At 42.0% G+C, this 16991-nt stretch overlaps 1 protein-coding gene across 4 annotated transcripts in view; it reads right to left on the reverse strand.

The window, feature by feature from the left end:
- The window catches only part of LOC110831512 (puratrophin-1), a 370795-nt gene that overhangs the window by 74630 nt on the left and 279174 nt on the right, over positions 1-16991 (reverse strand). For all 4 annotated transcript variants that reach the window (XM_087347486.1, XM_087347487.1, XM_022067614.2 and 1 more), the window contains one exon: positions 5660-5782. In XM_087347486.1, the coding sequence (XP_087203612.1) occupies positions 5660-5782 (123 nt within the window). The remainder of the gene's footprint in view (positions 1-5659; positions 5783-16991) is intronic.

A 16991-nucleotide genomic window follows, 5' to 3' on the forward strand; every position in this document is an offset into this window, starting at 1 on the left:
AAAATGTGGAATGTCGTGGTCTCAGCCTATTTCAATGCACTGGACCAGAATTAACTGAGGAAAACAGCGAGAAACTTCAATGAGAATATTCGTGAGCCGGGTTTACGTTAGTTAAATGACCTGGGTGGGCTCTAGGCTGTGTGACCTGTCGCAATATTTGCTCTCGAACCCAAATGACTGTTTCGCGTTATCCAACAAGTTCCCACAAAACCCGCCAGGAGCCAAAGTTGCAGGTTTGACTGAGCTGCACGGCGAAACGTGTAGCAGACAACAGACGGGTTTTCGAGATGAACCAGGCTCGATTCCCTGCGCGTACACTTTGTTCCGGAGTACAATTTTTCAAAGCTACTTCCTGTTCTCTGATCCGGCATTGCACTGGTTTCATTTCTGATACACGGTGATTAAACAGCAACGCGTTCTATTTCTCAAAAAAATTGAAATCATAAAACGAAAAAGTTATACCGAGTGTTGGAAATGTCCGTCTCATTCAGCAACGCGATCCCTTTTTGTTCAGAGGAGACAGACACTCGGCCATGACTTAAGCCAGCTGAATCCACTCCACATACTGACACTACATCTTTTAAGATTAATTTTAAGTCTCCTCTGGTCCACATCTAGATCTTCCAGGTCGTTGTCTTCTCTTCATGTTTTCCGAATAAATCGTATAATTTCTCAGAAATCTTTGATGCCCTACTGGAGTCAGGAAATGCAATTAATCGGCTAAAGACTGCAGAAACACGGGAAACTTGCAAAAACGAAGGAAAGAACGTTTACTGGCTTCATACGTACATGTTACAGCCTGCAACTTTCTACACATTATATAAAATGACTTGTAATATCCAGTCTTGGAATTCGTTCTCGGGGGCTTCCTCGTCTGGAACCAAAAACATGTGTTGCTTGCCGTGGGCCCCTTTTATCCCGGGACAACTTCCCAACGACGCAACTGGAAGGAACGTACTTGTTAAAAAACGCCGATAAATACGCTTGTTTCGTTTTATTTTATTGGACAACCTGGTCGAACTCTGCCCAAATATAACGCCTCGATAAAGTCTCTTCTTAATTATACACGAAAAGCGCTGAAGTCGCTATGTAAACAAATGAATAACTAAAGTAAGATTAAACCCAGACTCTTCGCCGATGGCATAAGAAATGCTGGACCCGCCCACAACAGCAAAACGGCCCGCGTACAAGAAGTACCGTTTGTCAAAGGCATCCGGCCAGAATACACAATGCACTTTTAATTCTTTGTCAATAGGTCAACCAAATGAAATCATTTGCGATTCAGCGCAGTGTCGTAAGTGTAATGACACTTCCAAAGTAGTCGACAGGAAATGCCAAAGTGTTTACACAACGATCCCTATTTAGAGACCTACCTGCGTGCGGCGAATATGAAGATGTCTGTCTTCTGGCACATGCTGCCTCCATCGTCATGCTTTATGAAACGTCAGACTACACGGCGCAATATTCCAGAAGACAATCATCATCAAAGGAGTACCGACTGTTAACAGGAGTGTCCTCAGTTACACAAACGGGACCATTACCACGCAGTGGCTTACTTCGTATTGGCTAAGTTGTCCACGACTGGGAATAATTTCACACAAATCACGAGGTCTAAAAGGAAATCTCTTGGTAGGATTTTGGGAAATTTTAAAAAGGGTACAGAGGATTGTGACCAAGAGGATTTTAAACATCTATAAAAGGTCAGCAAATCCTTCTGTCTTCCGCCAGGTGACTAACAGAATATCACAAAACCCACAAGGTATAATGCATAAAGCGATCCCAACAAAATTTCACACTGGTGAGCAATCATTCAGATTCAATGCATGAAGCGATCCGTTTGTACCACAAGCTTCATCATGAGTCGAAAATGCAGCAAATTATAGAATAAAGTAAGATTATATTTCGTGATGAGTGTGAATTACCAAAGTTTTTCACTATTACGAAACTTGGCTACGTAACGAAAAATCAATAAAAGTTAAAAGCAATTATTTCGTATATTTTCCACAAAAACGAAAGTGTGAAAAACATTCTAACTAAACCGACTCTGTCGTGGAGACTTAACTACGAGTGAATCAACGAGGGTAGGCCTAATAACCCCGGAGTTTCAGCGTGCAACTACTGTGCGATGAAATAATTTAAAACAGAGGTTCTTAACCTTTTCCGGACCAAGGGCAGAATTCATACTCCCTTATCGAATCGCGGGCAAGCTTATAAATCACGAAAAAAAATTATGAAAAATATTAATCCTTTGAAGCCGAAGATCGTCTGAATATTATTTATGAATTCAGTCCGTACCGCGAAGAAAACACTACACCTCACCATTACGAAAATCAGCTGGTTAACCCTTTGAAGCCGAAGCTCGTCTTCATAATATTTACGAATCCAGACCGTACCGCGAAGAAAACACTTCAATTAACCATTAGAAGTCGAATCAGGCGGTACCACATAAGATTTAACATCCCGGTCAAAGCCTTAATAACTTCGTATTACAAGCAAGCTTACGTATTACTCAATAAACCACAATGCGGTCAGTCCGAAAGATCATATCACGGAAGACCACTGGATCATGACGGACATTTCACAGATGTCAATGTATTGCATAAGATTGAGGCTACAAGTTATGTAAGAGCCCTGGTTCGGCTACAACTGCGACTATCGTCCAAAAAATAACATCGACAAACAGAAATGACATTTACATTTTGAAGAGATTCTATCCCATCGTGTTTATGTCCATTTAGTTCCACTGTGTTTTGATAGGAGCGCTAACACCTATACATGCAGTGCCACCTACCGACAGTTTTATAAAGTGTTTTCACAGAAGGTAATCCTGAATTTCATTCGCGTTAATTTGACATTCTCTGCTCAATGTTGTACAGAATCATTATTTTTTTCTGAACGAAGCAGGTCGCCGCTGCTGACCGTCTATTCGTTTTACGTGGCCACTGAACAAGCGAAAAATCAACCGACGGTAATTTCTCACTTCTCCGTCTGACCTCAACACAGCGTACACTTAGTTGAAGTCGAAGACACGAGATGGCGTGGTACTGATTTTCAACGCAGCCGACAGCCGTGCATTGCAAAACCAATTCCAAGGTGAAGTGCGCTCCTTCAGATACTGATAGTCGCTCAGCTGGTCCCCACCACTAAGTTTTCTTAAGGTTCGGTTTAATATTATCGTCTGATCCCTTCAGGCGCTCCGAATAAATTTTGTACGAAATTTCCATCGACGTCCTGATTTCATCACGCCAATGTTTGAAGACGTGAACCAATTACGAAGTTCCCCGTTGTGTAATTCACTCTGGCCACTGTCACGTCATCCCTCTTACGTAAAGTAACTATCCATGCACTTAAATTTATTTACGTCAATTTTAATACATAAATAAGTCATCGTGAAAACAATCATTGGATTATTATTATTTAGTGTTCTGTCTGACGACAGGTCCATATGAACAGGATCCTTCCATCCTTTTCTCGGACTGGGACCTGTTCATATACGTTCTTGGCAGATGATCCAGAAGTGGTTTGCCATTGCCTTCTTCTGTGTGTGAATGGAGTAATTGTTGGGATGCCACGGAGGAAAACTCCGTGTTGCCTAGACCACGGCCTTGCCCAACACAAGTTATAAATTCGGGCACCGCCGGGAATCGAACCCGGGATCCCAGAATTACAAGGCCAGCGTTCTAACCGCTATACCACCACAGAGGACTCTAATAAAGACGATTACCAACTCACTACGCTAATTATTAAACACTAGTGAGGATAGAACGTATACAGTAGGCTCATGGACCGAGTGCACGTTTCACTGCGCTAAAAGACGACCCAAACAAAACTTAACAAACACGACATTTTATTTAAGCACACAGCGGAGTTTTCGTTACATAATGCGCCCACAGGGGGGGGGGGTCATTGCCTCTGCAGACAGGGCGATGACCTCTCATGTCAAAGGCACAGACTTATACATAATGTAAACAAAACATGTTCGTATTCTGGACGTCGGACGTTCTGTCCCAAACCTGACGCGACCGAATAAACTATTAATTCTCTAATTCGTTTCTGATTCATAAACGTGCAGTTCTGCTACGTACGTCAGAAGAGTTCGTGTTAGCCTCGACTAATTGGCTAACAACGCCCGGGCTGGCTTCACGACGTATTTTAACCGACTGGTTCTGCTGTGGTCCAGTGCGTGGGGTATCGATGAACCATGACAAGACAAAGACTTTTAATTTTTCGATTTTTTTCAAAGTTTTAGCCGCGCTAACACAAACTGTCCACTCCTACTCCCATAAACTGAACGAAATACAACTCTTTACCAAATCACACCCAAACCCGTGAAGTGATTTCGGAGAAAAAACATGATGGAAGGACCGACAAGACACGACATCCCGATCTTGCGTTCACATAACGAAGTGAAAATAAAAGGTAAACGCATAACTATCCCAGAACTTAATTAAGAACGTGCCATGGAGTGGTAAGGGGGGTTATGGTATAGTTCCTTGCTGTGTTAACGTCGACAGTAAATTGTGGTTAAGCTGACATCTCTGACTGTCAGGAACTGAAGCCCGTAGCTTAGTCACTGCATCGCCCGAGCCAGTTCTGTGTTTGCAAACCGCAGACTGCGCCCCTTTGCAGGTGCAACATTCTCTTTTTTTTACGCAAATGCCACCAGACCATAAATACTTAACGACTTTCAGTCACACAGACGCCACTTCTACGCCTGGGCCCGAGAATGCAGGCAGAGTCGCTACATCCCATAACGCCACAACGTACGAAATTACTTATGAAACACGCTCCACAGCGAGGAATGTTGTAATTTTCGCTATTCCCCAAATATTATCAGGGAATATTAGAAAATTACAAGATGCGTACAGAATTGTAGTAGGAAACCCCGAAGGAAAGAGATCACTTCGTTCAAAGAGGCGCTGATGGAATGAAAATATCGGATTGCACGGCAAATTCTTAAAACAAACTCAGTTTTGTCAGGTCAGGACTCCATAAAGGGCGGAGAATTTCTGACAACCCGAAAGGTCCATCAACTTCCGTCTTGTCTCGGCCCAATTTCAATCACCAGTCACTGACACCTTCCACTTTACAGCTTTTGTTTGTTTGTTTGCTAGTTAGGCGAAGAACAGACACCACATGTGATTTGCATGTTAATAAATTAGGTAATAGAACGAGTTACTTGAAACCACGCATGCGCGCGAGGTGCATGTTCTCTGCCACCTCCAAAAGAACCAGAACAAGTTTGTTCATTCTTCAACACGAAGGGGTTGGGTCGGTCTACGTCATGAACACGTGTATCTTCGCTATTCTCAAATGTTTGCCCACAAAAGTGAGTTTTCTAAGATTAGAATTGCCATCTTCTTACGCAGCGAGAGTAAGATCCTCTACCCCCAACTTCGACGTGTTTCGACAACCATGAATATTGGATGAATCTTGAAGGCAGAAACGGTCTAAATCTCAAATGACTCGGGTGTCAGCTAATACAAACAAGTGATTCCGCGAGGCAGTGTTCTGTTCAGGAAACTGATAGTCGGTCAGCTGCCCAAGATATTCTACCACTAATGTAACGTGCAGGAAAACTGACATCTTCGACAAAGACTTGTATAATTCGCTAAAAAGGCAAAAAAAACGTGGGCCTTCGAACGCAATTAATACTCACCATTGAGATGAAGTAAAACTTCTCGAAGTCTAATTCTTGTTCCTTTATTGCCGGCAGGTTGGTAGCAAGTTCCGTGTGCCTCTTCAGAGTCTCGTCGCCTTTCCTGCACAGCCATGATAGCACCTTAAAAAGAAACACGAATCTCAGAAATATCCTCAAAGAGTCACAGAGTCTAATTATTTTTTGTTTACTCCTAGGGTCTCGATGCCAAATTCGTAAAGATCACTTTATTCCTTCTATATACCACACAGGATAAGTCAATTAATTGTATATCAAATCTAAAACTTCTTGACGATGGTGAAGAGTCAATTGGATAAAAATTTACTTGGATATTATCCATCGTCTAGTAATAAAACGTAAAAAACGTAAAACGACGTTTCGGAGATGGGACTCTATCTCCGTCTTCAGGTTCCTACTCAGTTGGGCCCACTAGATAGAGCTAATCCCTATCTCCGGACCACGTTTTTTACGTTTTATTACTAGACGATGGATAATATCCAAGTAAATTTTTATCCAATTAATTGTAGGCTACATAATTAGTTTGCATTTAGTGTTGTCCTTGCGTTAAACACTAAATAATCTGAAGAAAACGCAATCCTCGTATGTTCTTCCTCAGTCATTCTAGGCTTTCGACTACTACAACACAGTTTTACATTTATATAAATTATCTGTGACTACTCTTTTCTGCATGAGCCGGGATAGCTCAGTCAGTATAGTGACTGGACGACCGGAGTTCGATCCCCGACGGGGACAGAGGACTTTTCCTCCAGCCTCTGGGTCTAGACCGGTTCTGGGGTAACGGGGTCCTTTCCCGGGGGTAAAGCCGGCCTGGGCGTGATGCTGACCACTCACTCCCATCTAGTGCCGAGGTCAAGAACGAGTAGGAGCTATACCGCCTCTCCCCCCAAGCGCCTAGATGGCGCGTAGCGGGACGGCTTTTGCAGCTGTCACTTTATCCTTTAAGATGTAAGTTGGAGCAGCCGCTGACGACAGAGAACGAAAGTGGCACTGGGTGACACGACCTCCGTGCCTAGAACGTTCTACTGGGTCCAATAAAAATAGACGTAACTATTTTTCAAGGAAGCGAGGTCAGAAGGTCGACTGCTGTAAGAAACAATAAGGCGTTACTGCACTCAGATACTGAACCACGGTAAGAGAGAAAAAAACTGAAATGGCGTCGCAGAAAAGCAAACGTTCTAAATTTAAAAATTGTTAAATTAATTATTCGGTTTTGTCCGTCTAATCACAATTATATTTAAAATTTAAAATTTACAAATAAGATAATTAAATTATCATTTTATGGTCCACATCGAATAATCGATTTACATTTGGAACATTTTTACATGTTCCAAATGTAAATCGATTATTCGATGTGGACCATAAAATGATAATTTAATTATCTTATTTGTAAATTTTAAATTTTAAATATAATTGTGATTAGACGGACAAAACCGAATAATTAATTTAATATTTGATTCACAATATGACGCAATTATACTATCTTAAAAATTGTTGTTCTATTAGTGATTAAATTACTCAGTCTTCCACGAAGTGAACAGGGAGTGGCGGTGGAAGGTCACTGACGGGGGGGGGGGGGGGGAAGGACGCGGAGGAAAACCCGCCCCAGTGCCACTTCGCCCTCGGAAAACTTCGAATTCACTGGCCTGGGAGCTGGCCAAATGCTCATCGGGCCAGGCCAGAAGGGAAGACTTTGTTTTAACAACAGCCATTTGTGTGAATGTTAATGAGCTTACAGGTCACCAAGTGACCACCCTTCCATCCCTCTTCGACCATACGAAGCAAAATTAGGCCGGATACTTTTTTGGAAAATACGACTTTCCGACTGAACACTCGACAGAACACGTGTTCTAGTCCGATCAATGCCACGTGTATGGTGCTACCGCCTGGTGGGACAGGACACCAACTTGAAGCTTAAGGCAAGACCAAGAAATCTTAACCACCTGGTCAGATACTTCGTCGATCGACCAGCGCCAACTCACCCCTAAAACCCCTAGTTCATAGAACCAGTGTTCATTAGCGTGTTAACTAGACCCAGTGACTGTAAAATGGGAGATCTGAGGTTCTCACGGCGGTGAAGAAGTCGTTCTTGGTTTTCTTCGAATCGTTGGTTATCTACCTGCAACTCTGCATGGCGTTAGTGCCCAGGACAACAACGATATTAATGAGCCAATTGAATCCCTTTACCTCATGCTCTCCTCCCATCACGCAAACATATCCTATGACGTCACGTGGCCTCTAACTCTTATCAAAAAATTACAAGTGCTGTCACTAAATGTTAAGGTCATGCCTATTCAATCACCCAGCTGTTTTCTCAAAGTCTTAGCCGGATAAAGATAAAACTTGGTTGTTGTAAACAACTTGGCATTCACGATTTTTTTCCGGAATTTCAATGACAAATATTAATTACAAATGCATCCAAAATCAAAAGACCTTCCACACCCATTAATCGAAACATTCTACGCGACTTTCTAGTCAAACTGCCTGATTCGCCGGGCTTCGAGTTTAAATGTCAACATGGAAAAGGAGGGAACTTCACATCTTGATACGACGTAAATAATCACGTTGTAGAAATACGTGATCGAGGAGGACATAATAAACAGTTACTTCAAAATAAATACACAACACAACGGCGTGGGATATAATGGTTGTTAGATCGAAAATGTGTCCAGGCGGATTAGACTAATGGAAGCCTCCAAACCGGATCCTGCTAGAAGCTTTAATAAAACGAATTCACGTCCTTGATAACAGAGTACGCGACAGTGGAAGGACATTCTCCACAGGCCTCAAATCCCAGCGTAACCTTGGCATCTGAACCATCGTTCAACACGCATATTTTACCAAACGATCTGTCTGTATCCCAAAATAACCGTACAGCAGTCAGAGGACCGAATGTCATCGTAGAGTGGTTGCTTCGTACTCGGGAGATCCCGGTTTCAACTCTCGGCCCAGAGCCCGGCTATCCTGACTGGGATTTTCGTGGTATTCTTCAGTCCCTGCAGGTAAATGCCAGGATAGTACCTTAAATTAGGCCAGGACCGCTTCCTTCCACATCCTTTCAATTAATTATTCATTAACATCCTCTCATTCGAAGCTACATAAATGAATAAGTAGTCACTGGAAAATACTGCGCATTCAAATCTCCGCAGAGGGTCCAATGACAATCAGGCTCTTGTGAACGCGACAATAGACCTTCCGGGTCTCTAGTCCTTGGAGTTAATGTCACTTGTTCAGATTTCAAGTAATAAAATGAACGTATACCAGTGTTATTTGCATTGATACATTCAAACCTACAAACCTGTTCCTCACAGAATATTACAGACTGAACTAGCTTTCTATAGTCTAACGCTCTAAAAAGAATGTACGTTTAGGGCACAATATTAGACGATGGACACGTCCAGAAACCCAGTAACACTAATTTTACCTTTTGTTTTTATGTGGATTTGGAACTCGGTTCTTCTTACAACATTTAATTAATCTTAAGCAAACATTTATCGATGTACCCAACGAGTAGAAGGGATAAAATGATCAGATTGTGTTTTAAGCAAATAGCATATGTGTGTGGAACCCCGAATTATTTTCTCGGTCCCTTGTGGACAGACCTTGGGGCTCTATGAAAAATCAAGGGATTCCTTCACCACCTTCCTCTGAGGGACACTGGTCCAAGTAATTACTTTAAAACGAACGCCCACAAGTTTTTCATCCTGGTTTGAAGGCTCTCCGCGCGATAAATCAGAAAAATCTCCGTTTCAGGAGAAACGTTAACAACCGATCTGTTCCAACAGGCCACTGAAATCCTGGGACTTACACGTGATATCTTACTGTTTCTTCCAGTCAACTGGAAAGTTCTGCTAATAAAACCTAAAATCAGTTTTATGAGTGAAATATCACACATTTACTGAGATTCATTTTTCTGTTCAAACACGGAAATATATCAAACTAACGACAGCGATACGTAATCGAAACCTGTGCATTTTCAATTGTGTGTTGCAGCCACGAACATTCGGAATAGTTACGACCCCACTTCAGGAACTGATCTTGGAAGGTCCTGCGATCGGAGCCAGTTCCAGTTTGTAAAGCAAAGCACAGGTAGTAGGCACATTAGTAACCGATAAGAAGTAACCAGTGGTTTTCTGCTCGTGATGTCTGAAAAAAAAAATCGTTCCAATTACGTGGACGTGCACAGTGCAATAACTAGCGTGGACAAACATCATGTTCCCTCTCTGAAATTAATTTCCTTTATTTTTCGGGCTAAAAGCAGACGCGCCAGGCGCCCCATTTGCTGCCAAAGTCTGAAAATACATTCTTGGCCAACACTACTGGGGAAGCAATGAATTATGTGTCCAATATGTCGGCGTAAGAGAGTAATTTCTAAAAGTTCACGAAGTCTCGCCCGCAGTACATCCCAGCCTTAAATTCCCGGAAGTAACAGGACTTGTTTCCTGGATAGATAAATACCAGCACATGTACACACACTGGGCGAGGCTTCGTGATCCGAGAGCTCTTTGAGGGAGATCCCCGACGGCGTGTTTATGAACGCATGGCGTTTTTGACAAGTCGTCTCTATACTGTTCTCGAACATCCCGTCCGTCCGTCCGTCCGTCTCGCGTTTCACACGCACGACAAGTTGAGTTTTGAATCGCCTGGGGTGTTACGGTGTCTGATGCAGAGACGCATTTCATTGGCCAACAGAAAAATATACGTCTCTTAACTATTTCATGAGAAGCTGACAGGCACACACTTGGTAAATACATTGCCTGAACTACCAGTCGAGTTTACACTACAGTGGTCACATTCAGATTGACAAAACTTTAAAATGTGACGTTTAAAATTGTATAACACGACGTAAATTTGATTTAACGGCAATATAATAAGACAGTACTCGCTGTTTTTATACGAGCGTATTACTACAGAGAAATTCAGCGAGACATAAGACGAACACTCATCGTTAAGAAATGCATTCGTGATTGTGCCGGCAGCTGTTTCTTGCCATCCGCATTTACAGAATTTCCGTGATGCACTACTTTCTGTCTGGGAACTCGTTTCGAAGTCCTTGCTCAAGGATACGACCAATTCATTTAACGGTAGGTAATTGTCATGCCGATGACTTGAAATACTCCCGACATTCCTTCCTAATACTTACCATTCAACACTTGAGAACGCGAACCAAGTTCTGCAGACTGACCGCCAATCCCACGACATAGCTTCAGAATTTGTCAGCCTGTGGACAGACCGAGTAGTCATGACGTCAAGAAAAGTTCCCATGCTACCTTCCACTTACGCGTCGTGACCTAGTAGCACTGAACTTAACCCTAAATATTTATTTTATTTTGCTCTAAATGAACATGTGTGATTCGCAATATCACCAAAACACTGCTGTCGGAACCTTCTCATCTTAAGTGAGCAACATGACGCAACCCTACTGATAAAATAATATAAAAGTTTTAATTTCTTTCTGTGAAATTCCTTTGTTCTTCAGCGTAACAAGATCAAATGTCCACAATTTTCTTACTGTCGTTAAAATAAAATAGATTCACGCCGTCTTAATCCCTCGATGCATTGTTTATTTCCATGACACTCATTTCTGGTGAAGTTTCATCCACGTTGATTTTTCAGTTGTCTCGGATACGATGATGGATCGATCCTCAATCCCCAAAAATTATTTATTGATGGTCACCAAAAACGCCCGTTATTGGTAACACACATTAGTCGTCCTGTAAATCTTTCAGTCCATTTGGAAGACTTCCTGACTCAGGGTAATCAAAGAATTTTACTTCCCTCGTGGGAAAAATAATTTTCCCATTTGGCCCAAGGGCGTAGAAACCCTTCCTGACACAATTTTTAAGCAGAAAACTTAAATTTTACGGTACGGTTCTGAAGTCAACAGCATATGTGGTCCTCTCTATAAGATAGCAGATGAGATAAGAATTATGATTTTTTTAAAAAAAAAAACCTTTAGAGTACAGAATTTGTTTACGCATGTGGTAACTAAAACACATTAACAAAAAAAATTTCGCGGGCCTGGTTACAAGAGATCTCGGGCCGGCTGTGACTCCTCTGACCACAAAAATTGCGTATTCTTCAAGTACACAGACCAACTTCCTGCAAATTGCGGAAAGGTCATGTTCTTTACGTCCGCCATCTTTTCGACGCTACCAACATAAGCTTTCAAATTAAACTGAAATTAATTTCTTAATTCCCCTCGAACTTTATTATTCGTGCAAGGGGGACATTTCGAGACTCCCTGCTTGTTTTGCGATGTTGTGTCAAAACGTAGTTGAACAGCTAAGAATGAAAAATTGAAGGATGATTATGAATTATGGGTCGGAAAGTAGGCCCGTGTGCAAAGGAGTCGTGACATATTTAAATCCGGGCATTTATTTGGAGAGACGGGGGAAAACCATGTGTGAGACCCGGAAGTTTCCCAATAGGAAGGAATGCCAACCATCACACCTTTACTTTGGGTAGGGGCCCCATAATCCTTAGCAGTGGGAAAATTCATAAGGCAATTCTGGGATCGTTAAAAAGCCCTGAAATTCACTGAATCGGATCGAATTTTACGGATTCTCTTTCTGACCACGTGGAGAACACAAGAGAGTCAGAGAAATTTAAGCGGATTTCACAGCAAATTCTTGAGACTCTCTGATGTGAATCTGCATTCGACAAATTACGTGACAACAAGTTCTGAGCCGAAGTTGGTCGTTTCACTAATCCGTAACATATTCTGAAGTCAACTGATTTAAGTGCCGCTGTTCCAACCAGTCTGCTGCTTATTCGTCGACACAGTAGCTGTAATTAATGGCTTTTAATGGTTTAGTTCGTAATGACCGCTTATTACGTGTTCTGATGTCCAGAAGTGGGCTTCCAAACAGGTTTGCTTCGTTATTCATACACGTCTTGTGTAACAGTTCATTTGCATATTTATCCGGAAACATTTTTTCGATAATTATGTTACATCTGCGTAAGATAAAATACGCTAACAACACAGAGCATGAGAAGCTTATTTCAATTCTGGTTCGAACACTGGACGAGGCAAAAATGACGAACATTATGAAACCAAAAGACGTCTAAAAGGTTTAGAAAGCGATGTTTTTTAGCACAGCACGCATCGGTAGACTAGGGACGATGGCTGTCTTCTGGGTTGTTGCGCCGTATAATCTGGTACAATTTTCCGACGTCTTAGTGGTGCTTCCTGCCTACGAACCCTGATGATGGAGGCAGCAAACACCTTCGAAACTTCGGAAATTTTCTGTAAGATTACACGGTGCCTTCCTCAGCAATATTTGTTATTTTAATACACGGATTGAACTTATTTTTCATGCTCTCTAAAAGTATCGTCCACGCATAGGCTACACCCCAGTCACACTAGTTCATAACACTTTTACTTTAGCCCCATTATATACATATTTCTCAAAACGTTTATTCAATGTGTAGCATAGCCTCTTTTTAAAATATTCAATCAATATTTAATTCGTCTGTTAATTAAACATATACAAAATTTAATATCGGCCTTCTGCGATTCCCAAACGTTCAACAAGACCCTCCAACGTCATCTTATATCCTACGCTACTAAAACATTTAGTCAAAGTCTGAGTTGTCACTGTTTTTTTCTAATCAGGAGCAAAGCTTTGGCCTTGACAGTGCGGTCCCACGTCGAAGTGGCTAGAGATTTATCAGTCAAAACGTATCTGTTAAAATGCAACTTATAATTTGTACGGGCTATTATCAACGTGATAAAAAACCAAGGGGTATTAAATGATGGAAAAGAGAATAATAAGTAATTAAATGAGATCTCGGCTTTGGATCTTGCCTTGGTGATCAGCTACCGTGATTTTCCGCAGTCCTCACCTTCCTTCCTCGACATTTCCAATTCACAGTCACTTTAGTACGTTATGTGGCATAACCCACGCAGCTGAAAAGCATCGTTACACAAAGCATCAATCAATCATAAAACAGGCCGCGATGTCTCGGGAATTGTAATCGTCCGTCCCTTAACTGCAGATCACTGGACCACATATTTAACACGAGGTAGCTGTCCGACGGATATTAACTCGTTATCATCAGGGAAATGCAATGAATAACACAGAGGCGATATTAAATAAGAGGCCAGAACAGCTTTCATTCCTTCTGGGCACGTCAGAGAACAGAGAGATACGAAAATACTGCAATAACGGCGACCGTTTATCGATTCTAGAAATCAGCTGGAACGAGTTTTTATGTTGGCATATGGAAACGCAGATACGAGAAGTCGTAAGTTACTAAAACGAGGCGAGATATTCTAAAAGGAAAAAAAAAATCTGCAGTCAATCAATTTATTTCGCTCACAGACTTCAGGTGTCACACTGTTAAACCATTAAGGCTTCGACCGGGATGTTCTTTTGTTAAATCTTATGTCGTACCGCCTCATTCGACTTCTAATGGTTAAGTGAAGTGTTTTCTTCGCGGTACGGTCTGGATTCGTAAATATTATGAAGACGAGCTTCGGCTTCAAAGGGTTAACCAGCTGATTTTCGTAATGGTGAGGTTTAGTGTTTTCTTCGCGGTACGGACTGAATTCGTAAATATTATTCAGACGATCTTCGGCTTCAAAGGGTTAAGGCAGTCGGTACAGTCAGGATTTCAGGCGCAGAAGTTACAAAAGGTTATAAATGTTAAGTCACGTCACAGATCTCTAAATTAACCCGGGAAACAAACACAAAACTCAGACCAAAGCTCAATGAATGTTGTGTTCCCAGTCTGAAAATGAATGTCTATCAACGCGGGCCTTAAATAATTAAGATCAGGAGAGCTTACAAAGTATTTGTTAACCGAACTTCAGCGGTGGTCCTACTGTAGTCTATGTATTAGGGGTTCATTTTTTTTTGTATATTTTGTAACACTGTGTAGCCTTGCATAATTAAAAAACACTTTGTTGATGTCGTCAATATTTGGCAGTTCCCATCTGCTAGCTTATGCAGAAACGTCAAATCAAGAATCAGAATGCGTTTTACTGAAACAATGCTCCATAAAACGCGGTCCCAAATTTCTTACTAAATACCGACTTTGTTAACGAAAAGTACGCTCTGGGCGATTAACCCCCCACCCCCCAAACCGGTCGCGATGTCTCAGCCCAGGCTGAAACACCCCTTCGTAACTGAAATGAAATTCTGTTCAACCCCTCGTCTAATTCCTATCTTATTTCGGGCTGTGTACAATATGCATTCTACGTGTACCTCCCATCACATTCCTCAAGTTCTCTCTCGGATCCAAGTATTGCCCTCAATTCACTATTCGACTCATCTGCCGACTGTACAGATACGAATCTCGAGCAGAATGTTTATGGCGGACTGAGAGAGCGCGTTCTGTTCGCAACATCAACCTCGGAGCGTCGCCCTCAGGTTCAACTAGTCGCTTTGTATGTACTTTGTACCGGCTTGTTAGCGATCAAATAGATGCCACAGAGTAGTGGATACAGCGAAGCCGTAGATTTCTGTATATGTTAGCTGCCGGGTGCCTCGCACGAACCGCGTTAAATCAGGTTATCAGATCAGTGCTGTCGAAGTAGGGCCCAGACTGAGCTAAACGCAAGTTACGAATTTTCGGTTTCATTGTGTATTTCTCTCCCTCGGGTACCCGCCAATAAAGTGGGCTGTAACCTAATGGCAGAATATTACAGCCAGTTACTGTCAGAAGAAAGAGCGTGGTCGTATTGGGTTTGCTTTAGGGCACACGAACCTTTCACATAAAATGGCCACATTTATATTCCAATACACGGAATTGTTTAAATATTACAAAACCATTTTCTTTAATCTCTTGATTTCCGCAAGTTGATAATTCATATACCACACTGGATGCAAATTCTGCATAAATTTCAGGGGCTCCATATCGCTCCCTGATGATGGCATTTAACAACGGGGTCTTACGAAAACTGAGGTTTCTTCTTTCCGGTCAACATCTCTTCGATGGTGGTCGAGTGGTTAACAATTCCACTTCGTATTCGGTTGGTCCCCGGTTAAAATCTCGACCCGGATACCAGAGGGTTTACGTGGTTTTCCTCAGCCCCTGCAGACGGGTTAGTACCACGACTGTTTCCTTCCACATCCTTTCCAATTCACAATAATCCTCTCATTTGACGCTATATATAATCTGAGCTACTGGAAAAGCGTCGTTAAATAAACTATAAAATAGCCGTGGGTGATTAAGAGAATTTGAGATTAACACGACGCCTTCATCTTCGACGCTGAAGTGAACACGACATGTTCCTCCTGAACACTGGTAACCACTTCCAGAATCCTGTAGACCGCAACCAGCAAGTTCAGCGCCTAAGAACCCCAGATGTGAGGCTTCTTTGACTGATTACGCAGGTTAATTAATACATTAGACCTGCCCCACGCTGAATGCATGAATGCCGTGAACTGCGAAAATCTGCCAACGTTTTTACTCCTGCTGATTCCCAAACCGCAACCACGATTTCGTCTAATGCGATTAAAACCAATAACAAAAACATAGATTTAATACCCACCGACAAATGACTCGAAGGGTAAGTCCATCACGCTCTACTTTAATTGAACATTCCAGCAAGAAACCTTCAACGCGTCGGATGTTTTAAATTTATCAACCATGACGAAGTGCAAAGTTTGAGGCGTTGAGGCCTCAACACAAGTGCCGACCGAACCCTGACAATTTTACCGAAATGCAACTGAAGTGTAGGAACAATCAGAAACTTCTCTAACATTTTGTACCTTAAACTTTTCGTCTTATATACCATTACGTATAAATTAATATTTATTCCGATAGCGGTTTTAAAGTAATCATTTACAGCCATTGGAAAACGCAGGCACTCAAATGCTACAATAACAACAGACATGAAAGGGCAATCCAAGATGTCGTAACGCCGTGTGAGTGGGGGCAATAGACGAGGAGACAGACCAAGGATTCGGGCTTATTTCTGCACGACACATCTGAATCAAACCGTCCACACCATTCACGATTACGTCAAATGTATCCCGTTATAATTTTCTTGAAATTACTCTCTTTTAGGTTAAATCTTCTGTATCGCATTCACAAACGTCATCCATCTATGCTCTTTTCACTTCGGGTGAGAGACTTTTCCTCAAACAAATGAGCAACAGTAGGCGATACAAACATTTGGTGATGAAATACGACAGTGACATAGAAGGGCAGGTCAGATTGTAGACTGAAGATGGCTGTCTTCTGGGTTGTTGCGCCGTGTAGACTGGTAGAAGTTTACCTGTGTTCTTGCTGCCTCGATCATGAGGACTTCAGTCTACCAGACTTCATAAGCGCCGGTGCGAAAATCTCAAATCTCACGAAC

The sequence above is a fragment of the Zootermopsis nevadensis genome, unplaced genomic scaffold, assembly GCF_977971745.1.
Source record: "Zootermopsis nevadensis isolate Lab colony 2312 unplaced genomic scaffold, Znev_1.0 Znev_ptg000011l, whole genome shotgun sequence".
Classification (NCBI taxonomy): Eukaryota; Metazoa; Arthropoda; class Insecta; order Blattodea; family Termopsidae; genus Zootermopsis; species Zootermopsis nevadensis.